Genomic DNA, 26,484 nt, shown 5'->3' on the forward strand with positions numbered 1-26,484 from the left:
CCAATTCTACAACACAGAAATTCAAGCACATTTGAATAAGTATCCACAGTGCTGGTGGTTCCCATGATTCAAACCTCTGTGGTTTCTTAATCTTCACCAGTATATTTGGTGGAAAAATTAGATTGCCTAATAAAAATGGTAGATACAAGAAGCAATGACCTTTGTAAAATCATCTCATAACAGTAAGGCCCCAAATGCAGCACACAAAGCACACATAAAATTATAGGCGTCAGTCTTTGCCCTCCTCAGACAGGTCCCAAGGAGCTCCCATGCTGATTGAAAACATGTGAGAAGCACTACAATAGATGAAAGAGAGGAAAAGGCTGGCTGCACAAAAATAGTTGGAAAACAAAACCCAATCCCACACATACAGTTGTTATGAAACAAAGCCATCTGCTCAAATGACTCAGTGAAACCTTGTCCCCCGTGGACGTGAATGGAAGTTTGGCCATTGGCCTCAATGAGGTCAGAAATTTAGTCCTATTTTTATAATCCTTGTCCATGCATCCTACTTCTAGTATGGATATACTGTATTTGATGCTCTCACTCCTGTACTCTCTCATCTTTTCCAGCTAAAAGATACCTGTAAATATTCTCTGCCTCCCTCAGAGAAACACCCAACCCAAATCATGCCTCTCTGCTGTCCCACACTACTTCTACTCTTACAGACTGCCAGAGATGGGAAGGTTGCCATCATCTCCTGCCACAGCTCACACTCAGCAAAACTGCAATGTGATGAAGGTAAGCCAGGCCCTGAAAGAGTTTGCAAAATATGGCATTGCTGTCTGCTCTTTCTGACAGTCTGTGCGTGTGCCAGCATGAGGATGTTGTTTGAAGTGTCTGTGGTCAAAAAAGTCATGCCACATTTGGTAATGACATGGAGTTTAAAGGACCCAGATAGGAAATTGTATTTTCCTCCCAGCCACTTCCTCTCTCTTAGTTCAGCGGCTGCGGTTTCTGCTGTGTAGTTTCTAGCATACAAAAATGATGGTTAAAGTGAGTTTATGTTCATACAGGTTTTGTAACACAGATGCAATAAAAATTTGGGCCATAGTTTTCACCCTACATATAACACTTTCAATGACAAGATTTGCAAAATCATGAAAGCCTTTGACTTGGGGTGTGTTGTAAGCAGTATGAAACAATACCATCTTCCTCATGCTTAATTTCTTACTGACTTTTATTTGCATTAGGAGTCATGCAATACCGATGCTAGCCTGTCAAGCCAGGGTAATTTTCCATATTCTTCACAGGAATCTGATATTTCAGGCAATAACATTCATATGTCTACAATTCTGGTTAAGAATTGTGCTGTACTGCCACCTTCTGATACAAGATAATCAGCCATTAATAATCCCATTATTGTGATACAGCCCTGCAATATGAACCTAGGAATAATTAGACAATAAATTGTTGTTCATTGTCAATAGCTGTGCTATGATAAAAATTAATGTGAAATTGTGCATTTACTATGTTAAATACACTTCTGAATGTCCCCTCTCACAGGTTATGACTTACTGTCTGAATGAATAAATGTTTAAAAAGTCTATTTGTATCATTTCATTGTTGTAACATTTTCTCAAGCTCTATATCCATTATATAGTAGAGCAAGGAGTGTAGCGAATTCTACAGCTATTTAGCCAGGACTGCGGATGTAAATGACAAACAAGCAACGAATATGTCATGGTGCGGTGAGGGTTAGGGGGTCCTCAGGGCTGGGGGGGTTGTAGTGGCAGGGGCTTCCCAAGGCGGGTGGCAGGGCAGGGCCGGGCAGCCAGGGCTCGTCCCACTGCCCAGCCAGGAGCAGGGCAGCCGGGGGGCACCGGGGCAGCCCCAGCCCCGGGCATCAGGCATCTCCCCGGGGATGGGCAAAGAGATTTAAGTGAGCACTCTTCCCAAAGAGCCCTATGGGCGAGGGAACAGCAACTGTACCAAGTGTGGGCGCATACCCTGAAATTCTCCCTATCTAGTATAACTGAAAAATCATTTACTCCTTTGTAGTGTTTATACTCAATAACTGATTTATAATTAAAAGCTCTGGTGATATTCTTGTGAAAAGAGTAATTGGAAATATGAAAAATTACTTCAGTAAACTTTAATGACAACAGCTTATAACAACTTCAGAACCTGCTCAGTGAGACATAAACATGTGCTTTATGTATTTTATAAGAAAAGCCATATTGTTATGTGTATGGATGTTTATGTTAAAATGAAGTTAAAGTAGCACTGTCAAATATTCAAACTTTAAAAATACCAGAATCAAGATTATTTAGGAATCTTTAAATTTGACTTCTTTTAGCTCTGTATCTTGTAGTCAGTTATGCCGTTATCAGTCTAAGAGTCCATGTTTTTATCTTCCACTGAACTTTTTGTTACTCCCTCAGACATGTGTTTTGTTTGTATTTCCATAACACTGCATGCTAAAGATATAGTGCATGCAGTTCTCCCTCCTGATTCCCATCTGTGCATCCCATTCCCGCCGTTCTGGTCATCTCATTTCAAAAAGGAGAAAGCTGAACAAGAAGGAGCACAAAAAAGAATGGCCAGAGCTATGGAATAGCATCTCCTAAGAGATAAAACACATCCAGACTCTTCAGACTTAAACTACTGTGATGGAGGATGGATGTGACAGACAGCTAATGAAATCATTAATGGTGTCAAGAAGATTAATAGAGAACAATTGTTCGCTATTTATCATAAGACACAAAAAAACCCAGGCGCCACTCAAATCATAATGTGGCAGATGTACAAAAACCAACAAGAAATACTGCGAATTTACTCAATTCCTTATAATTCCTCCCCCAAGTAACTACTAGTAGCCCAGATGAGGGTACTGGGCTAAATGGACTTTTGGTGCAATCAAGTATGATCACCTTTATGTTGTTGTTATTGTTGTTATTATTATGTTAAATAATCAAATTATACGCACGGTTCTTCCAAGTCTCCTAAAAACACCTCCCTGTCAGAGCAATATCCACCTCCCACACTGCCCCAGAGGAAGAGGGACGTGCAGGATGCACTGCAGTTGGAGACACCTACGGAGAGCAGGTAACTGTGACACACACTGGCAGGGACACCCCTTGATGCGCTGGGACTATCCTGAAAGTGAGAGGATCCATACAGTATCCAGGACCTGTAGTGCCAAATGAGCTATCAAAGCAGACATTTGCTAGTAATAATTGTAGCCTTAGACTTTTTGTCTAGCTGCAGTTTCCTCTTGCCTCTTTACCCTACCAGTCCCAGCATCCCTCTCCCAAGCCGGTTTCAGTCTTCAACCACTTACCATATTGACCAATGCAAAATGTCTATTAAACAAGCAAAGACATAATTGTCCAACCAGGGCCAAAAGGACTGTTTCAATTACATTTTCTGATAAAGCAGAGGCAGGTTTAGGAACTTATTTATCTCTATACGAGATCCTGTAATATTTCTGTGTGAAGATATTTACGAACCTGACATCCACAGTTTTATTGCATTCATGGTCAAACACCTCAAAAGCTTCTATAATCTTTTTCTCAATTTCAGCTACTGCGCCATCTGCAAAAAGAAACATAAGAAAAGAAAAAGAAAGATTCACTGAGCTGTTGCAACTCATTTATTTCCAATTTAAGAACTGCGACAGCAGAAGCACCAAAACTGATAAAGGGGCAGACAGGAAAGGTACTTCGAAAAAGCAGAAGTTATTCTGAAAAAAAACGACTCTAAATGCAGGATCTTGTCATTTATATTAGTAATACGGCCTTGCTATGGCACTGCAGCTACATCAAGTCTGGTGGTAATGGTGCGTCTCAGCTACACGATCACCAAGCTGTCCAGGTGTGGACCCTGCCACAGCTCCTTCTGGACCACAAGCCTGAGCCCCTCCTGGATGCCATGGTGCCAGCGGAAGAAGCAAGGCAAACCTGGGCCCAGGCTTGCCATGAGATGGGGCTGAGTCACTTCATCCAAGTTCCTGCATCCAAGGAAACGTAAGTGCTCTCATGTCCACTAAGTTAGCTATAATGTATGAAAAGCTGAGAACCAAGAATAAAGAGATGGCTAAGATATGTGCACAGTGAATGTGTCTCATGGTAAATAATTTATTGCAACAGTTTGCAAAGGAAGACAATCTCAGGGAAGGGGAAGGAGCAGTTTGCTGCGTTTGGTTTTTATATCTCCATCTCAAAGAATGGGGAAAAAAGAACCACAAGTCGTCACAGTTATATCTCATCTAAAGCCAGAAATTGCATTCTTGGGGTAAGGGAAGTACCAGGAAATAAATTCTGAAGAGAAAAATGTAAAGAAAGGAAGGAGTCCCTCTCAAAAAGACCTCCCTGGCAAGGAAACCAGGGTAAATAAAGAGTGAACTGGTTAGCCCATTTATTAATGTTGTAGTTTGACTCCAAAAGACAGAATATAGGAAGCAAAGTGATAACGGAGTTGACCTCTTCATTTCTGTGGCTAAATACAGCCCCAGACTCCAACTGGCAAACCAACTCTCAGCAGGCAGCATTTCGTGAGCTAGCCCCACAGCCTCCACAGAGACGCCACAGGGAAAATTCGAGTGACAGCCAGAACATGGCTGTCTCTTTTGTATTCCCAACATAATGATAAAAACATAACTCTTCTCTATCAGAACAGATTTATTTTCTTCCCTAAGCTCATCTGGTGTTAAAAGTGTTGTTGAGCAGCTCTGACCAGCACTAAACCACTGGACATTGTTTCCACTGACATAACAAATCCATACGTAGTTTCCTACAATCCCAATGTTTTGGGAATCCCTGGGGCTGCAGTCTACAACCATTTCTGTCATTTGCTCTCTTGCCCTCATGACAGAAATGTCTGGTTTGTGGCAAAGGGTATCAGAACTGAACCTAGCTAAAAGATAGACTGGCTTTGTGATCTCCCTGTTTTTACCTTGACCCATGAGCTTTTTTATTGTATTTTCTCCCCTTGTGCTGCTGAGGAAGGCAGAGAGTGGCTGGGTGGGTGCCTGGCAGCTGCCCAAGATCAACCCAGCACAGGCTGCAAGCACTTCACTATAGTAGTAGATTGACGCAGGTATAAGGAAGCTCTTTTTCATGTAGAAGAGAGGTGTACCTTGTAACGGTACAGGTGCCTGCTGCTTTCTGTCTGTCTTTGGTACTGAACTCCCCCAGAGGATACGTAAAGAGAAGAGAGGTAGGAATATATCCTGTATTCCTCTCTTTGACTTTATTCTCCTGGTGGAAGCATGAGTAGGCACATGTACAATGGATTGGAGACTGGAGCTCACTGAGGAAGAAGAGCCCTGTTCAGTCCCCAGATACAGGACTGTCGTGGTTTAACCCCAGCCGGCAACTAAGCACCACACAGCCACTCGCTCACTCCTCCCCAGGTGGGATGGGGGAGAGAATCAGAAGAGTAAAAGTGAGAAAACTCGTGGGTTGAGATAAAGGCAGTTTAATAGGTAAAATGAAAGCTGCGTGCGCAAGCAAAGCAAAACAAGGAATTCATTCATCACTTCCCATGGGCAGGCAGGTGTTCAGCCATCTACAGGAAAGCAGGGCTCCATCACGTGTAACAGTTACTTGGGAAGACAAATGCCAAATGTCCCCCCCTTCCCTCTTCCCCCAGTGTTATAGGTTGAGCATATGGTCATATGGTCTGGAATATCCCTTTTCTTTGGTCAGTTGGTGTCAGCTGTCCTGGCTGTGTCCCCTCCCAACTTCTTGTGCAACCCCCACCTCCTCGCTGGTGGGGTAGGGTGAGGAGCAGAAAAGGCCTTGACTCTGTGCAAGCACTGCTCAGCAGTAATGAAAACATCTTGGCATTATCATCAACACTGTTTTCAGCACAAATCCAAAACATGGCTCCATACTAGCTACTATGAAGAAAATTAACTCTACCCCAGCCAAAACCAGCACAAGGACACACTGTGGTTTTTTCATAGCTTGACAATAATCCCTGCCTTTTATGTGCCTAAGCAGTACAAACCACATTTAATTCCTTTCCAAAAAGCATAGTTAAATCTAAGTGGACCTGATTCCTTGTAGAAGAGGCCCTAAAGACTTACTCTCAAACTACTAAATTCGATGGAAGTTTTTTCAGTGACTTCAAAGAGTGCTGGATCCAGTCTCCAGTGTAGACTGTTGGAATTCAGTTCTTGAGATCAGGCACTTCAGTTGTACACTATGTCTTGCAATAGAGAAATGCTGAAGGAATATTTATAGCTGTATATTCTTGGCTTGATGAGTGAGCCTTCTGTAGAAATAAAAATTAACCAGGGGAAGGCAGGGAAACATTTCCAGTACTGGAACTATGTAGCCATCCAACCTTTTCAGGCTTTGCCTTCTGTGAAAATAGTACACATTAATCTTACCTGTTTCAAGAGGCCTGGCAAAGAAAGATCCTGAAATGAAATAACTTCATGATTTAACCTAGGTACCAGATAATCCATATTTCTTCTAAGAACTGAGAGCAAGTTGTGATTAAGAGCCATAACCATGGAAGAAAATATAACATGCTGTAGTCCTCTCAAAGACTCTATGTGAGATGAGTGAACACCTAATAAGCTATTGCCTAAATCTCGTCGTCCCTCTGAGGATGAAAGCCAAAGATATTCAACATAGTTCAGGATGGCAAAGCTAGTTATCTGAAGACTTCTTGGATTCACTCTAAACCTCTCTTTGGGAGGGAGAAAAAGATGGATTCCAGCTCTAGGATAAGTAATGGACAAAGGTTTAAAATGATCCCTTCAAGAAGGGCATCAAGAGATCAGACATGCAGTTAACTCAGCAGATGTGATGCTCCAATGTACTGAAATTTTTCTGCACAAGGATACTCTGCTCCATGGATAGATCAATGAAAGTTTCATGTTGCCCTGTGGAGCAATTTTTTAGCAGTTTTCAGGACAGAAATACCTACGGTCTGATTGAATAAAAGATTTTACTCACTTATTCTACTAACTAGAAAAACTATACATAATATCAAAGATAAAATTACCTTATTACTTCTAATGGCTTAAATAAGTAAATATTGAAACATACCATGCCAAAAAAGATTCCAATACCTACAACTACTTATTCCCTCAAATGTATCCTGTAGGGATGATATACCATTTTCATTTTTATGCTGCTAAAATGCTTCAGATACTTGTTGGGTTTTTCTCATTTTCTCGTTCTCATTTATTTTCCTACCACATAAGCAATAAGAAGACAAAATGTCTTAAAATCCATTCCTCGGTTACATTAACTGAAAAGTGTATTCACTATCAGTTTCCTTTCCTGTACCATCCTTTGCTATTTTCCCAGTTTGTTTAGCATGAACTAGACAAACCTCTAGACACTGCCAGTTAAGTAAGGCTGGCAGGGAGCTGGGAGTCCCAAATTAATTCTGCTGGTTCTTTCAGACTGAATTGTTCCTCTTCAGATCGTCCAGACTGTTCCCCAGCACACTGAGGCCCATTTGAAGCCAGCCCTTAAGCAGCACACCTGCCTCATTTGTGACATTTCTTCTTCAAAGACCACATCTTCAGTCTTTGTAGGGAACAGAAGCAATTAAATAGATGCGGCTCTGCCAGACTCTTGAGTAATGAGCATTTTTAAAAGTGATTTCTAGTTGATACCATTTGTTAGATTCTACCATTCATTTAACTGTATGAGCTTGCTTTCTTTTCTTCCTCAGGGCCAGTTGCTCAGATGGTTCAAAAAGCCAACCCTTCCTTTCACTGAAGAGAAATTATGTGCAGAAAAAAGAGGTATCAAAAGACTAGGTAGGCCAACATTAAACAACCACCTAAAATGCTGGAAAGCAGCATCTGTCTGCTGTTCACAGGAAAAGGTTTAGTCCCAGTGTAGCCTGATGAACCTATTAACACAATGCAATACTCCAAAACTCTTTTTGTACTATGTAAAAAGTAAAATTAAGGGCTGATTTGTAGAAGCACCAGTGGACTTGATTTTATTATTTAGTGTTACTGCTCAACACACCTGAAATAGTAATCTTTGTAAACATTAATCTAGGTATATTTTAATAAATATGGCCAAAGTTATATTTAAATGCCTATATGCATGTGGACACCTCATTAATTACTCCATTCTCTCTTCATGGTACTAAGTTATGGTTACAAGCAGGTGTGAGGAAACCCCTGAGGTCTCTGGTGACAGGAACCCTTTCTCACATGGGGCTGCCTTGCTGAACTTGAAAGGACAAGGGACACAATCCCAACTCAGTGACAGACAGTTTTAGAGTCATTTACAGGTTGTTGTTCTGATTTTATTTAAAAGTGGTGTTATTAACAGCTCTTTTGTAGATCTCCCCATCCACTAACTGGGGCTTATGAGCAGGAAGTACAGAATTGTACGGAACAGGAACATTTTTAAGAAGGCAATGGACATGAGAGGGGACATAACTGTGCAGGCAGCCACATGACAGAATGTGAGTCTTAAAGGCCCCTGCAATCTCCACTCAACTTCAGTGAACCTTCTCTTTCATGGATCCAAGCTACGGTATTTAACCACCCTCCCCACACTGCTCCAGCAGTCTTCCATAAGGCCCCTATGACCATCCTTTGCAAATCCTAGCTCTTCCCATCATCCCCAAAATCACAAGTAATACTCTCTGTCTTGCCATACAATGCCAATCAAAAAGGAGAGGTGAGAAGGTGGTTGAGCTAAAAAAGGTTTGGCCAACAAGCAGAAATAGCTAAACAGATCTTACTCCTTAGAGCTTTAATATGGAGTTAAAATCCTAGAAACGTATCAAGATGCAGGAACACTTCCACAGTAAGAAGGGAGACTGGTGCTATTCCTGAAGAATACCATGTTCCCTTTAAGGGCGATTCCAAATTTATTATCTAGGTGTACAGGACAAAAGAATGAAAGGGATGAACTAAAAAGCAAAAGAGATTTGTCTTTGATGTTTGCAGCCACTGTTTCATCTGATCTCTTCCAAAATCCTTCACAAAACCACAGATGGAAATAAGGGCCTAAGAACTGAAAAAAAAACCCCAAATCTGACTGTAGTTCTAATGAGAAGAAATGTACAATGTATAGTTGCTTAAATAAGAAGCAAAAAAACAGTAGGAGACTTCACAATTGCAACTCTGAGGAGGTTATCAATTAGCTCTTATGAGATCTAATCGGGCTTTTAAGCAAGTGCTAACAGGACCATCACCTAGGTCAAGCTATTAAAAAGCAGTCACAATACTCAGCATCACCAACATAGGTGAAATCTCAAACACTCTCAAATAAGCTCATCAGTTTTATCAAGACATTGTGTTTCCAGAACAAAAAGAGAAAGCCAGTGTGGTGTCGTAAGATGAACTCTTGCTGATGACATCAGCGTAAGCTGTTCCCACACTACTGCTTCTCTTTCCTAATTCCAAAGCAAAGTATACAACTCCTTAAATTATTCTGCCACAAATGTTTGTGTTGCCTTCATGTTAAGTGTGGGGAGCTTGACTGACTTAAAAATAATTCAAAACCTTGCCCCACCCCAAAGAAGAAAACCTTACAGCATTTAACTAATTCTAATTTAAGGAAATTACTGAGGAAAAGGAACATGGGGAGAAAATAATCTTGAGGCCATTTGAATCTGACTTATTGGCAAGACCTTTCTGCTCTGTAGAAGAAAAGACATACATTAGATTTCTTCTAGTGACCTTCTTAATTCCAGAGGAAGCTTAATATACAGTCAGCCTAATATGCTGAAACAGTAATTGTATGCCGTGTTCTAAAAAAATTCAGGCAAGAGAAATATTTTTTCTCTACTCTGTATCTCCTATAGCATGTATGATATTACTATATTAGATACCAGAAAATAAAGGAACAATATGATTAAGCTGTAAGCTTGGGGAATATGCAATGTTGTTTCTTTGTGTCTTGTGATACGTAATGAAATAATTTAATGTATGTGCTCATTGAAGAGTCTTCATTCTGGAAAGACAAAACAAGCAGATTTTGAAGAAAACCAAGAGGTTTATAAAGCAGCTTGATTCCTCCACAGAAGGCATAAACCCATTCCTGAACTGCAATCTGAAGAAAACAGGTTGACACAAAGTATTGATGGCCCCAATGGGAAATGTGTCACCTGAGTTTAGCCATTCGGATTGAATGAAGAGATAAAAGATGCAGCATCATGAAATTTGGTATACATCAGTTCCCAAGAAATGACCAGGCTGCGGTCTTCACTGACAGTGGTACCTACTCCAATTTGGGGATCCAAGCTATGGCCTGCAGACTCAGGAAAGGAATAATGCTTTCTTTCCTGGATGAGAAGCATCCCATGTTATCACAGATGATACTTAGGCAATCTGAATTTCAGTCTGTTTCCTGTAGGAGAATAAAAAAGCTTAACTGGTTTCTGCATTGGTCACTTTCAAGCATTCTCAAAGAAGCAAAAATGAAGTCTCAAGAACAGCAAAAGACTCTTCTTTCATGCTTTTCAAATTGTTGAGAACTAGCCATATCATTGCTCCCTATCATTTATGTTTGTCGCATCATACACCATATGGTACCTAGATAAATAAGCAAACCCCATCATCAGTGTGAATCAACAAAACCAAAACCCTACACTCGTTATCATGTATGCGAGCAACCTTGGACTAAGAGCATAACCTCACCCTATTGTCATACCTCTTTTCCTAATGGTAGTACATGTGAGAGCTGAAAAATTACCTGGTTGTTTCCACCACAGTAACTGCCTTATGGAAAACTAATAGAGAATAAAAATAAAGGGACTATATTTAAAAATAGATACACAGAATGGAGCTCTCAGAGTGGAGCAATCAGAACAATCTTTGCACAGCCCCATGGCACATGGTACAAATAACCATGAGAACAAAACCACCAGCAGCAAATAGAGTTTTAGAAAAATCAAGTAATTAATTTGATGTCTAATAATAAAATACAGGCTGTCAGTTTGATGAAGGCTGTGACAAAGTTAACTGCAAAAGTTACTTCGAATTCTGACACAAAAATATTAAACATAATTTTTCCTTTTTGTCTTCTTTACATGAGACAATTGTAACATGGGCAAAATATATAATAAAGTGATGTAAAAAATTAAGCACTATCTTGACTCAAGCTTTGGCTATGGAAATGAGACTATTTTATAGAACTATGTTAGTAATAAAAAAATAAAAAGAGTTCAGATCAACCACAATGGAAATATTTTGGTTATTTCAGTTAAAAGTTGACAAATTCATTAAAGACTTAAAAACAATGTTATAAAAACTGTGCATTTCAACCTCAAAGTTGAAAAATGCAATGATATACCAATATGCAAAATATATCCAGTTTGTGATAGTCAGTTGGCGGCAACTAATGGAGCGACAAGTTGCCAGTAACTTTACCTGATGAAACAAGATATCCTGAATATTATTCTAGGGTTTGATTGTTCAGCAGACGGTATTTTAAATGCCATGGCATTCTAATCTACCATAGATTCAGATGTTTTAATACATGTGGGAACCAGAACTAACAAAACTAATGGGGCAATTAATAAAATAATTCAACTGTTGAGAAACAAAGTAAGTATAGAAACTATTGCTGCCTTGATAAGCAGTCAAGCTTCTAGTTCCTCCTAGAATTCCTAATCTAACTGACACTACAACATAGAACAAAACAGGCCATGGAGGATGCCACATCAAGCTGGAAAAGAAGCCATAAATAGTCAATGCCTTTCATCACCTAGTATATCCAAAGGTGTTTAAATCCATAGTTCACACTGCCTCCAAAACACCATTCATATTAAAGTGTCATTGATTTTGTTGTGGTTTAACCCCAGCCAGCAACTAAGCACCACGCAGTCGCCCACTCACTACCCCCCACCCAGTGCGATGGGGGACAGAATCGGAAGGAAAATGGCAAAACTTGTGGGTTGAGATAAGAACAGTTTAATAGAACAGAAAGGAAGAAAATAGTAATGATAATAATAACAGTAATAAAATGACAATAATAAGAATAAAAGAATTGGAATATACAAAACAAGTGATGCACAATGCAATTGCTCACCACTTGCTGACCAATGCCCAGTTAGTTCCTGAGAAGTGATCCACCCCCCCAGCCAACTCCCCCCAGTTTATATACTGGGCATGCCATCATATGTTATGGAATATCCCTTTGGCCAGTTTGGGTCAGCTCTCCTGGCTGTGTCCCCTCCCAACTTCTTGTGTCCCTCCAGCCTTCTTGCTGGCTGGGCATGAGAAGCTGAAAAATCCTTGACTTAGTCTAAACACTACTTAGCAACAACTGAAAACATCAGTGTGCTATCAACATTCTTCTCATACTGAACCCAAAACATAGCACTATACCAGCTACTAGGAAGAAAATTAACTCTATCCCAGCTGAAACCAGGACAGATTTGAAAGTGAATATCCACCATTCACAAAGTTCTTCTCTCAGTGATCTCTCCCCAAAGGTGCTGGAGGCACAGTCAATCTTGTCTACTGCCCTCCCTTCTGGATCAAATATAGTTCTTCATCAATGGAAAAAATATTTCTTTCCCTTGTGGTACACATTCTTGTAGGTCACCAAAACCATTTTAATGCTGTCACTTCTGGTTGCTCTTGCAAGATGACATTATTTTGCCTGGGCTGTGCTGGGCAAACAGCCCCCACACCAGTCCACAGAGATCACTCTGTATCTTCAGTACTTGATAACTCATACCTATATGCCCTGAGCCATAATGATAAAACAGCTTGAACAGCTGCTGTATTAAACCTGACTCCCACATCCTTACCAGGATCCTGTTTGCTTGCTCTGTCCAGAGCTTGCATTGTATTTCTTAAAGCCAGGGGATGCAAATGGCAAAGTAGGTCAGTATGAAGCCCCAGTGGAACGACAACCACTGCCTGGGCTTGCTGCAGATAATGCATTTGCCTAAGGGAATGGAGAAGGGCAAATTACAAGGGATACCCTTGCTACCTCTGCAAATTCCTTGACAGATGCTTGCTGTAACACAAAATTGTCCATATGTTGGAGGGGACCAATAAACCACTATTTTCTGCATCCCTTCCTATACTACGATCCTGACAGCCTCCCCATGCCCAGGCTTCTGGAACAGAGGCGTTAATTTCCCTGGTTCCACCAGTCCTTCCTGGAGGTCCCCAGAATGGAGGATTGCAATTTGTCAAAGAAATAAAAGGCATAAGGACTTCCTACACACAAAACACAAACCAAACTTACTCTAAACTTACTGAAACTATTTACAACCAAGCAGAACTTGCAAGTGAAGGGAAGAGGGGCAGGGAGTGTTAAATATTAGGAGTGGCTGAGTGGGACTGGGTCCCAGCAGGAGTCCTGCTAATGTCATACAGTGCCTCTTACAGTCTGTAAAACTCCACTAAGTGCTCTTCAGGGCTCGACATGTGGTGGGTTTGCTCATGAGGAAGACATATGGAAGACGGACTGCAAGTTTGGTGCCCCTGAAAAAAAAAAAAGCAGCAGCATGGGCTGAGGATGTGGTAAGGGATACAACTCTGCCCTTCCTATTACCTGGCTGAGCTGCTTACACAGAAATGCACACTGGCAGAGGTGGCTGACACCGCCAGTTGACTCTGCTCACCTTGCCCTGGAGCACTGTTCCCTCCAGGATAGCAGCACCCATTTGCTCTGCTGAACCTTCTTTCCCAGCTTTGTGCTTTTGTCATCATAATTGCATCTCTTCATTTGCCACGTGTCATTAGTCTCTCCCCTGCCCTACAGGCAAGAAAATCCTTCCTTCCTGCCACTCAAAGAGTTCCTGAGCAGCTTGTTGGTGACAGCAAGCTCAGTCTACACAGTCCTGGGATGCACTGGGGAAGGAATCATATGGTTTGCTAGGGAAAAATCCATTCTCTTGTAGGTAGTTAGTCTGAGTGATGCAACACAGGTACATATCAATCCATGTCAGTGACAGCACTTCATGTGTCCCAGGAAAAGCTCAACAAAATATGCCCTGATGTTTTTACTGCACGCAATCTGTGTAGATATTCTGTATCTAGATATATATCTAGATATACTGAAGCACCAGCCTTCATAAGCATCAGCAGAGAAGCCTGCAATCCTGGGAAATGATCAAAGAATACTACCTTGCTGTACTCAGCTAGAGTTCAATTTTCTCAAACCTGAAGCACTATCTGAGGTTTGGTGAATGATCAATTTTTCAAATTTTTTTTGGTGAGATGGTATGGAAGGAGTCCTTCCTACTTTCACTGCACAGAACAAATTTGTGATTTGGCCTGTGTCTGCCAAAGAGGAGAAATGGAGGTGCAGTGGCTGGCCGGTTGGTATGACCATGCATCTGGGATGTAGCATCCATCATGTTCCAGGTCAAAGCAATTAAGACAAGACAGACTCTGGCAGGGATTCCTGAGCTGCTGCAAGCCCAAGCAGTGGCCCATAGCATCACCTAGCCGAGACGGGCTAGTCCGGGCCTTGGAAATGGAACTGTGCAGGCTGGGACCAGGACCTGGATACAGCACTAGATTCTCCTGCTGATGAAGTATTCTGGACCTAGCAGCATGCCCAGAAAAAAAACGTCAGAAAAGAAAACCACAAGTTGGCCTAATTCACATTAAAATTGCAAGCCATTCTGACACATTTTCTAGTGAGTAATTTCTAAGCCGTGCTACAGCATTCATTTTACATCTGCGAGGAAAATGGTCCAGTGGGGGCCATCGTCCACTGCCTCGCTGGTGGTAGTAGGCAGAAGCCCTTCCATTAGGAAATGGCAATGCAAGTTGGATTCCCACATACACGTTTTGACGAGCCAAGATGATACTGTGCAGGAGGATTACTACCTGTAAGCAGCAGGGAAGTGCACAAGCAAATGCTTGGCACCCAGCCCTCCTCCAGCTCCAATTTACTGTTGTGCTGCTGCTGCTCTAAGGACTTCATGCAGCTCCACCACCCACAGCCCTGAGCCCCTCCTGCCATCTCTCACTGTCCCCCTCGCTGTTGGGGGTAGTGTGGTTAGTGCCCAGTGACAAGCACCTTGCTGTGCCAGTTCATAGCTCTGTCTTGCACCTTTCCCTATAGCTACAGCTTACAGATTTTTATCACCCTGAGTACAAAGTCTCTCTGAGCTCTGAAACAGTCAATAGTGAGAGCTAATGCCCTGACTCGACCTTCTTAAGCGCCTTACTCCTTGTATCCTAACCCACTGTCACCCCTGTATTAAGTAGTGCAGGGTCACACTGTGAACAGTAACATACAGCTTATTGCCTATATCCTCTGGGGAACACATAGCACTGGGAAACAGAAGCAATGCATGTGGGGTATGCCCTGTGTATGCCCAAACCTCAGATAAAAAGTAGGGATAATGTCTTAGAGCTTGAAAGAATCTGGAGTCATCATTACTCACAGCAGAAACGCTCAGCAGTCCTCCTGAGCATCTTTCAAAATACAACAGCACCTACCCTGACCATAGCGGTTCCTCTCTTACCAGCTTTCTCACAAGTCTGTTTGCCCACACTTTGTGCATTTGTGGTTGCAAAGTCCTTGTAGAAAAGCCAGTTTCTTTTTTGTTCCCCTAATATTTGGTCATGCATTCAAACATATTTTTTTTCCTCAAATCCGTTTTGCCTTTTTGCACTTCTTGGAGGGAAGGAGCGGCTGAAATGGGCCTCAAGATTCTGGGATGGGACAGTTACAGTGGCCTTACAGGACAGAACAAGCTATTGAGTCCTGGATCATAACAACAGGCATTTTCATTTGATAAGCTGTCAAACATTTTGTCAGGAGTAGCTGTAACATTTTTAGAGCAACAATCAGGACACAGCATGAAATGCTCAACTACAGCTCTCAGGATTTGGCTCTGCCTGCCTTCCCAAGCAGTTGGCCATAGCCATGCTGCTTTAGTTCCACAGGCCTCACAACTGTTGCAGATTATTACTTTGGAAGCAGCACGCAATAAGGACTCTCAGGAAGAAACACATATCCAAATTGGACCTAACAGGTCTCAATAATGACCTAGATTTCAGCCAGCCAAGCACGTCATCGTTTTGCAGCTACTCAAGTTGTGGCCGAGTCTGACTTCACAAAGCCTGGAGCTTCATGAACTAAAGCAGCAAGCTCTGATTAATATTGCTCACCCTAATTATTTGCACAGGTCCAGCTCTGACAGTGAAGCTCTCCTTTTGCCAGCTGGTGTCCACAGACAAGCTGCCAAATACTTGCCATTGCATGCAACTGACACTGAGGGCAGTGAAGCAACATGCTTTGTCACACTAACTTGCAGAATGATGGGGGAAAATCCTTTCCTTTTGATATAAAGATCTTCCCTTCTGAGCAGAGGATGTGGAGATATGCCTCCAGTCATCCAAAGAAAGCAAGGACATCCCATCTATGCATAGATCTGGATAGCCTCCTATATGCCTGTGATTCACAGATAATACACAATTAGTTATCTTACACTTCTCTTGAGGAAAGTCATTATGTTATCCTTCCTACAGTGAAGTGAAAGAAATGCCAGCGCTTGGCACTTGTTGGCCTGCAAAAAACAATCGTGACACTTTTTTTAAAGTCAATATCGGCTGCATGCAGTCTCCCTTTTCATAAGGCAGAGATAAGCTCAGCATAAATCTCCATTAGGGATGTCTTGCACATCCCTGAAATCCCAACTCTGGCAGTTGTACCTGTCAGCACTCCTGTTGCAGCTCAGAGCTGGCAAAAACAGTCATCTCCACTGTTGCAATTTGTTCCGTATCTTTCATCTCAGCCACACCTGGGATATAATGAAAGAGTTATGTTCTAGCCCATACTTATAGTCTCTTTCATCACCAACAGCAAACTGTCCTGTGAGGATATATAGCTCTCCTGGTGATGCGGAAAGTCTTGCTATAGCTCCAGCTGCTGCTGAAAAGGAAGAGCTTATGTTGGCTGCGACACTGGCAGAACACAACCCATGCTGCTATGCTGTGTGGTCACAGAAGGCATTTGTCCCCATTTTTCCTGGACTTTCCACAGTGCTGGCCCCAGAAGCGGGTGGCACAGCCACAAAGGACAACTCCAACACCCACACATGCACACTACTACACATATGCACCACACCAAGCTCCACCAAAATGCAGTAATGCACATGCTGCTGCGTGCCCCACAACAGCAGCTCACTCTGTCGTGGTTTAACCCCAGCCAGCAACTAAGCACCACGCAGTCGCCCACTCACTACCCCCCACCCAGTGCGATGGGGGACAGAATCGGAAGGAAAATGGCAAAACTCGTGGGTTGAGATAAGAACAGTTTAATAGAACAGAAAGGAAGAAAATAGTAATGATAATAATAACAATAATAAAATGACAATAATAAGAATAAAAGAATTGGAATATACAAAACAAGTGATGCACAATGCAATTGCTCACCACTTGCTGACCAATGCCCAGTTAGTTCCTGAGAAGTGATCCACCCCCCCAGCCAACTCCCCCCAGTTTATATACTGGGCATGCCATCATATGTTATGGAATATCCCTTTGGCCAGTTTGGGTCAGCTCTCCTGGCTGTGTCCCCTCCCAACTTCTTGTGTCCCTCCAGCCTTCTTGCTGGCTGGGCATGAGAAGCTGAAAAATCCTTGACTTAGTCTAAACACTACTTAGCAACAACTGAAAACATCAGTGTGTTATCAACATTCTTCTCATACTGAACCCAAAACATAACACTATACCAGCTACTAGGAAGAAAATTAACTCTGTCCCAGCCAAAACCAGGACAACTCTGCCAATGACGTGGGATGGCCCCAACAGGGCACGGTATAACTTGTCACCAACAGCATGCACGTACATCTGATCGCATGTGTGGCAGCATCAAACATCTGATAAACTGAATATGCCTACTAAACTGCCTCTGCCACTGATTGCTCAAGTGGTCAAGAACCAGGGACCAAACTCAAGTGGGTATTAGTGCTCTAAGAATTAATTTATTTTAAACATAAGCCATTATAAAGTTTAACTACAGCACCACAGTAGCACTGCTAGAATACAGCAGTTTGCAAACTTTCCTCTTTTGAAAGAACTGTAATTGTCTACAATATAATAGAAGAATGAAGGGGTTTAAGTATGACTTTTAATACATGCTGTTATGTATCATATCACAAGCCCTTCAATGTGCCTGACAGGGTCTCAAATGGGTTAAAAAAAATACAGTTTCTAGACTGGTTGCAATTCTATCTGCACTACTCTGGCATGAGGGCTTTATCAAGCAAAGGAAGACTGTTACGGTGAAACAAAATGGCAAGGGATTACAGGGGTTTGCTGCAGCTGCTTGTTTTTTAAGGAGCCGTCTTGAAAGTATCACTTACAGTGCTAAATCACTTTCTTTACATATTGTGAATGAATACGAACGTCCAATTTTCTTTTTGTTTGCCTAAGAGTAATATTCTAAATTTGAACAGCATTTCAGCTGACAAATTTAAGACATTTACATTTATCATCAATGCGGAGTAAGACTTATTTCTATAACCATTTGAGGCAGGCTAAGTTAAAGGAGAAAGTTGGCAAACAGGTAAAAAAAAGGATACAAGCTGTTCACAGATAAATTTCAAAATTCATGTCTAATTTGCAACCTGATCATCAGCAGTAATGGTCCAGAACCTCCTGTGACCTTACACCAGCGACACAATAATCCTTACCATTTTTAAGATGGAGCTTGGTAAGCTTTTGAAAGTTATGGTTGTATACAGCCCCAGGCTGGACTCAAGGAAATCCCTTCCGATCTTACATGCATGAGGCTTTCACATACTACCCACGCCTACGTAACATTGAACAGTAAGGATGTCGTATTTCCAAAAAGTTGGGAGTCTGTATTTTCTTAAAGATGGACATTTACAATTAAAGACCACTCCTAAAAATATCTCCCGAGACCTGTCAGGTAGCACATAATCCAACCTCAAAAGCCGTGGGGGCCAGAGGTAGGTTTTGGGACCTCCTGCCCCTTACCATGCCCACAGCTTTTACCCCCGCACCGGGTACCGGCCAGCTCCGCGCAGGGAGCTCCCTGCTTCTCTGGACACCTTCTGCAGCACCCCCAGCCCCATCTCTGACTGTCCTGTGCCCATCCTGCCACCTCTGCTGCGCCGGGCGCGAGGCTCACCTCCACACAGGCTGGGCTGGGACATCGCTGCCACGGCCACTTCTCCCCTCAGGATACTTCACAGGATGTGTAGGAGCTATTTTCAGCTTTTGCCCCCCGCCTCAACCATATCCCCATAGCAGAAACGGCAGCAGCGGCAGCTGGACCCCACAGCCGGATTTGGCCAGGGCAGAGCGGTGGTGTGACCAGCACCTCTGTCTGCATGGCCACCTCCCACCTGGGGGCTAAACGTTGAGCACGTTCGACAACAGGTTCACATCAGACCTCTGTTACCCGAAAGACCATTTCCCTTCCACAGCCTTCAGCCCACCACATTTTATCGCCAATAGCAACGAAGCGGTATCTGTTCACACAAAATAAGGTGCTCCTAAATTGCAGAAAGAACCCCAACACCTCAGATCTCAGAATAATTAGTATGTAGACATGGAAATTCTTAATAACATGTTAACTATTGTTGGAAAGATAATTTGTGGGAGTTCTTGAGCTCCCTGTCAGGACCGCGTATCTGCTGGTGGGCATTGTTTAAAAGACAAAAAAGTTTAAAGCCTTTCTGCACACCAGCCAATGTTTTATTCAGTAAGTCAGCTAGAAGTAGAGCCAAACCAAAAAACTTCTGCCATTTTATGCACCATGGAAACAAGAAACCTGTCAATCTGCAATTACCTGTTCTACATCCATTTGAGATCAACTTTTACTGCAGGAATATAGCCAGGAGGATCAGATCTACAGCTTCTGTTTTTCCATGGGAGATGGACATAATTTATTTTTTGTTTCACTCTCAAATAAGTACAAATATTAAAACATTACTCAGATTGATGTCAAGGTGCATATTAAACTGCATTACAGTCTAATAAAAGCTATAAACTTTTCTCACGTAATTTCTCACAGCAATGTCAACAAGAGGATATAAAAATATTCATAGTGTTCATCTGTAAATTCCACTGTGATAAAACTGCACACTGATTTCCTAAGTGATCTCATATATTCAGATTTTCTTCTAGAGCCGAAATATTGCTTGCTTGGGCCCTATGAAAGCTACTTATTTTTAACAGCTCACACTAATTTTGTATTTTTTTCCATAAATGAAACACTGCCACTTTTTAAATTAGAGATAACTTGTCTGATGGACTACTTTAGCCTGAAGGTTTATTGTGAGTGTTTAATCCATAGCTTTTGTGCCTTTCAAATGCTGATGCTTATCTGTGAAATCCTCAAAAATACATTTTTAAATACTCACTATAGCAAGACCCTTAAATGTACTCATGTGCTTAAGCGTCATGTACATCATATTATCCCATTCAGTGGGATTCCCCAAAGTCATAGACAGCTTCAGCGCTTTTCTGTGTCAGATTTGAAACTCTGACGTTAATTAAGTGTGCTCTGAGCAGAATTAATGGTTACGACTGCCAACAGTGCTCGTGGCAGCTACTAGGCTCTCTAAGCTTGGACTTGTAAGTTTATTAAAACAGAATGAGCAGTGATAGCACATTTTCAGTATCTCTAGTGATACAGAATCCAGGCAGAGCCAGGTGACACGGAGAGGGAAGGTTTAGATCCTACCTACAGATGTGGGAGGATTCGGCAGGGCAGGTGAAGCAGGGGCAACTCTGCTTCTTTGCAAGAAGGTAGTAGTTGAATGGGATATGTAGCTAGTTCTTACCAAATGTAAACTCCAGTAAATCTCTGATTTCACCAGTGTGCCAGGCAGTAAACCAGGGCAGTTAAAGAGCAGACATGTATGTATGATTGAACACACTATTACTTTATTTACATAAGGCACTAAAATTGGGGTGAAAACTTTCTCCCATCTCCACTAAAAAATTCCACATGACTGTTTCGTAAGTCGGGAAGAGGATCTGTGAGGCCTGATTACATATTGCAGCTGTAACTCAAACTACCCAGAGCAACTACTAATCATTTACCAGAGAAAACCATCATCGCAGAATGGTTATTCTCCATCTCCGTAGCAATTCGCATCAGAATCAGGTATCTTTCTGGAGGACATCTGCTATCCAGAACTAGTTACTCGATTTCATATGGGTGTAAGTGGGTGAAACAGGAGCTCAGACTATTTAATGTACTTCCTTTTGGATTAAAATTCATGACTTATTAATTGCATTTTAAATATGTGCTAACTGGCACAAAGAATATGGTCTTAGAAAAGCTCCAATACTGATCAATTACATAACATTACCATAATGATATAGGAACACTGAGCGTTCTCTCCTTTATGTACTTCCATGTGATTTCATAAATCCCAGCTGGAGAAAAATATGTCTTGTCTTCTGTCTAGTTTTACTTCAGGCACTACCAGTCTGACATCTTGCTTTCAGGTTCTAGTAACATCAGTATTGAGATCAGAGATATTAAAACTTAGAAAAACTGACATGTTATGTCAAATTACAAATAGAGTATCTGAGGGCAAATGGAAGAACAGACAGACTGAATTAAGTAGCAGAAAAAGGGAAAGAAACAGAATGATGGGAGGGAAGATACGGACAAATATACAGAAGAGAACAATTAAGCAAACAGTCTAGCGTAATCAGATGGGTATGAAGAAAAAACATTAAACAATGTTGAAAGCACAAATGTAGTGATATAAATTCACACTTAAAACATGTAGCTACAGATAGTATGGGCATGATCCCATTAACACTTATGCACATACAAGATTTTATTCACAAGAATTGCATAAGTTAGAGGGTAATACTCATGTGAGTAACATGATGTACATGAGGTTGCAGGGTTTGGCCTTTCACCATTTTTCCTTGTGTACATCGTGTATATCTGTACAACATTTAAGCAGGCATTTTAACTTTGAAGAAGGCAAAACTTGAAAATAATAGGACCTAAGGGAAACCTTTACCATGAAAGCTGGTGGAACTGCAATGCTACAAAGCACCGAGAGGAATACCCTAAAGAGTAATTATTTGACAATACAACTAATGTTATTGCTCTGTTTGAAGCATAATAAAGTAAAAGTTGCAGTTTGCATAGATGTGGAATGCTTGTCAGAAGAAAGCATGATCGATGCATGAATCCAGAATCAAGGAATCCTAATTAACCCTCTAACTGCTATCTGCAAGAAGTCTAACAGCAACTCTGAAATGGGTGCAAGTGACTTATTCTTATGGGATTGCTTCTGCAGTTTAATGAGACACTGACTGTTAGCTTACTTCAACCATGTTTATAGTAATAAGACACATTTATAGGGCAATAAGCAACTGGTTTGCCTAATAACAGACTATGATTCTCATGAGTGACAAAAGATAAGTCAGATGCCTTGCCCATGTGATACAGGTTATTGTCCTTATTCTACAGATAGGAAACTAAAGCCCAGTATGTTACTTTCCATGATCCATTGGGAAGTCTGGTAGAGCCAGGAATGGAGTTTATGGGTCAAGGTCATTTAGGATGACAGCACAATTTTCCTCTAGAAGATGACATCTGATACTCTATTGGGAATAGTGTTTTACAGGATGTTAAAAAACATTAAGTGTAAAAAAAACCCAAGAGAGTCTGTCTTCAGTAATACAGTAATTGAACTTGTTACAAAGTATTCTCACCTTGAAACTACAAAAACAGCATTAAAAGCCATTAATCAAGCAATCAAAAATCCATGACCTTCCTTCTCCAAGAGTTTCTGCCTGTGGATTGACAAAACGGTGCAAAATCTCAGTATCATACATATGCGTGTCCAGAATATATGGAGCCAGAATTTCCCAATATTGCTGTTAACCTGCCAGAACTCCAGACTCCCTCTTCTCAGATGGTTCAGGAGACTTCTAGGCTGTTATCCTATCATCTCTATCTACCTCTGCCAGCACTGTGCCTCAGCTTCATTTGCAAAATGGGAAAGATGCAAAAAATATGCTTTCACAAGACTACACAAAAATGAAAAACAATATAAAAGAAATAATACTTTTAGAACAGTCCTCATTGAAGCTACATCAGTCTTATTTCTTAACTTCTGCAACATATCTATACTGCAAAGTGCACACTAGAAATACTTCTACCAAAATCAAATTACTCATTCAGCACCATCCACAGCAACTATTTATACAGGACTTTTCTACAGAATATATTAGTTTTTTCCCAAATAAGACGAAATAATCCATTATTTAGATTATTTCATATACAATGTTCAAAATTTGCAAACTATTACAACAGACACAACTTTACTACAGAAAAGATGGATTTTAGAAGTCACAATACTGTGAGTTTTACAGAAAGTACGTTTTCCTTCAAACGGTATTTGAATATCATTGCAGGAGGAATTACCTTCAGCCTGTAGAACATAATTTCTGGCAACACTCCCTAAAGTAGAACACGCTTGCCTCTAAAAATAAGCCATGGTGCTATCAGCAGCACAGATTACTTTTTCCTGGCAGAGAGTGCCCGATGCATCCAGAAATGACTGCAAGGGGCGATGACCAACTGGCTCCAGCGGCTGGTCCAGCCATCCCGGCCGCCCTGGAAGCCACCCCACGCCATGACGAGGCAGTCAGCCTCGCCACCATCAACTCCGGGTGCGCCCTGCGTGGCTGTAACACAACCGTAAGGCAGCCGGCACCCGTGGCCATCGCCCGCGGGTGGCATAGGCCGCGGGTGCCGTTGCAGCGGGCAGCGCAGGGGAGAAGCCCCTCGCCCTGAGGCGGGGGCAGGCCTGAGGTGGAGGCAGTGGTGTGGCCACCATGAATGGGGGGGCCGGGGGAGGGGGCAGGGGGTGTATTTATATATGGGTACGTGTGCATGCATTCATATACACATGCATAAATGCACGCATACACGCGCATACGTATGTACGTCTGTGTCTCCCCGTGCGCGTCCGTGTGCCTCCCTGGCGCCAGCCCCGTGACGGGCAGACCCCGCCAGCCGCCGCCTCGCCCGCCGGAGGCGGGAGGCCGGAGGCCGCGGCAGGGCGGGCCCCACTCGGCCGGCGCCCGGCGGCGGCCGGTCCCCGCCGCCAGCCCTCCCGCGCACGCCGCGGGGCGGGAGCCCTCGGCCCCGGCCCCGGCCCCGGCCTTACCCTCGCCGTTCCCTTCCTTCTCCGCCATGGCAGCAGCCCCGCGCCGTCGCCGTGGCGACGCGGGCCCGGCCGGGCCCTCTCTTCCCGCCGCCGCTCCTCGCAGCCGCCGCGGCTCCCCGCGGCCTGCCCGGCCGGGCTGACAGCCGCAGCCACCTTCCCTTGGCCCGGGAACGCTCTTCCCTTGCGGCCTTCGCGGCCTGCTAACGTACAAAGTGAGTGAAAGATGATGGAGGTCGTCGGCTGGAGGCTCTGCGTGCCGGCCCCGAGTACTGCCGCGGGCAGGGAGACACGGCCGCAGTCCCCCCCAAAACGTCGATCAAGCCCAGAATTTGGAGGCCAGTGCGGGGGCTCAGCCCCGGCCTGCTCCCCAGGCCCCGGGGCCCCGTGCCACCCCACGCTGGGGTTTAGGGCCTAAAGCTATGGAAAACATGACTGAAACCCGCACCTGGCCTGCGAGTTGGGGCACACACCACTGTCCCCGCAGCCAGGCTCCCCACAGGACCCTCAAACCTGCCGCTACTCCGTTTCTCCTGCAAGCAGAGTTTTCCCAGCAACTGCAGAGATTCCCCTGTATCTGAGCTGCAGAAAGTGAAGGAACATTTTATTCTAAATACCGTCGTGCCGAAACAGCTAAAATATTCTGTCTTGGCGATATTAAATAAAACTGTGCAGTTTAAATTTAGCTGTGTGTTTTAGCAGACACACTTGTGATGCCTGGTTCTTCTGACTCTAAACTGTGAAAGTAGAGAAAATATAAATATTAATATTCCGGCAAGATGCAACCATATATTCATAGAAAATAAATATTTATGAAATTCCTAGAACTAAAACCTTGTCCTCGCCACAGCAGGTGCTTGTTTGTCAGATGTTAAATTTTTGCAAAGCCCATGTGGATGATTCTTCCTCACACGCTCATCTCCACCTCTCAAACAAAGAGTTAAGATGTGCTCAGTATTCATGGAAGCCTGAAATTCAAAAAAAGACATTGAACCCAAATAGGGCTTCTTTGCTTTAAAAGGATCACTTTTTTATAACATTTTAACATTTGCTGTTTGCCTTTCAGCCATTGATTTCTGTGTTTTTATTGAACATGGCTCAGAGTAAAGAGGGTGTAATAGACACCCAAGAGAATACATCTTTACTCTGTGGGGAAAACAGCTGATTATGCTCTCTAACAAAGCTGATCCCTCTGAAAGGTTATCTACAGACTTGAACAGTTCACTAAAGTAACAAAATATTTCAAATTACATGTTTGACTACACAGGTAGCACGGATTTGTTTCCTCTCAAATTGATAACGGAAGTTTTGGTGAGAACAGCATGGCAGCCAAAGTCAGAGGATGCAGAAGCAGCAGCAGAAGGAAAGGCCCTAATCTTTCAGTCTTACAGGGCTCCCATTCCTTAATTCCTCAACCCCTCCACACAGAAAACCTTTGTCTTTCCTGGTTGTAGATCTATGGTTGTGGATCAGTCATGTGTTTGAAACTGAAGAAAAGTGCAAAATATGTTGTTCTGGCAAGGGCGGAGCTTTCTTATCTCTTCCCTCTCCTACCCCAAATGTGGAATTTCAAGTTCTTGAATATTGTGCCCAGCGTTAGATTTCTTACATCATTTTCCGGATCACATGATTCATCATAGGACATTTACAGCTCTGCTACAAATGCTACACTAATTCAAAGTGTTTACCACATTTCCTTAATAAAAGCTCTAAAAAATCCTGTTCTAGTCATTCAGGTTTTCATGCCAAATCCATACCCAGAATATGAACAATATTCATCTTTGAAATAGATAAAAATATTGCCTATTGTGTGAATTTATTGAGATTCTTGTGTTTTTAGAGTAGCCTTTGAATGGAAGTGATTCACTGCAATCATGATGTGGTAAGACAGTAACTCCACTCAGGCCACTACCTTTAACATCTTCCCAGCAATTTCACCAAGGCTTGCACTTGGCTTTCCTCACCACCCTTTCCTATTTGACACACACTTGAATTTGTTTCCTCCAAGAGGGATGGTAATGAAAGCAGTGTGTAAAAGCCGATCAAGAAAAGGTATGCAACAGCTATGACACGTTGTGTATGCCACAATGTCTACGTCCTGTTGCAGCACGGTCCTCTAGGCCCTCATGAGCTGCTACAATAGTTCCTCAAGGAGAGCACTGTTCTGAGTATATAAAAGTATTGGTCAAATCCTGGATGTTTGTATTTGTTAAGTTTGATACCTTTAGCCTAGCTGCAGAATCTTTTGTGACTTACAGCTAACACTAATTTCAGCAAACAGTATTTTGCACTATCCTGCCCATGTTGTTGAGATTCCGCTCAGGACAATTACTGTAAATCAAAGTGCTTCATTTGCATCGTCTGCTCTAGCCAGGAGTTTCCTTTTGCTTTCAGTAACTTGCAGCCAAGTGTCAGCACCTGTTTCCCCTTCTT

The 26,484-nt window shown here is 42.5% G+C and overlaps 1 protein-coding gene across 1 annotated transcript in view; it reads right to left on the reverse strand.

Annotated features, from left to right (window-relative positions):
- The window catches only part of EFCAB2 (EF-hand calcium binding domain 2), a 34,257-nt gene extending 9,907 nt beyond the window's left edge, over positions 1-24,350 (reverse strand). The window contains exons 1-2 of the mRNA XM_052806525.1: positions 24,055-24,350; positions 3,453-3,537 (exon numbers count right to left, since the gene is read on the reverse strand). Of these exons, the coding sequence (XP_052662485.1) occupies positions 3,453-3,537; positions 24,055-24,082 (113 nt within the window). The 5' untranslated portion in view covers positions 24,083-24,350. The remainder of the gene's footprint in view (positions 1-3,452; positions 3,538-24,054) is intronic.
- Between the last annotated feature and the right edge of the window lie 2,134 nt (positions 24,351-26,484).

The sequence above is a fragment of the Harpia harpyja genome, chromosome 13, assembly GCF_026419915.1.
Source record: "Harpia harpyja isolate bHarHar1 chromosome 13, bHarHar1 primary haplotype, whole genome shotgun sequence".
NCBI lineage: Eukaryota > Metazoa > Chordata > Aves > Accipitriformes > Accipitridae > Harpia > Harpia harpyja.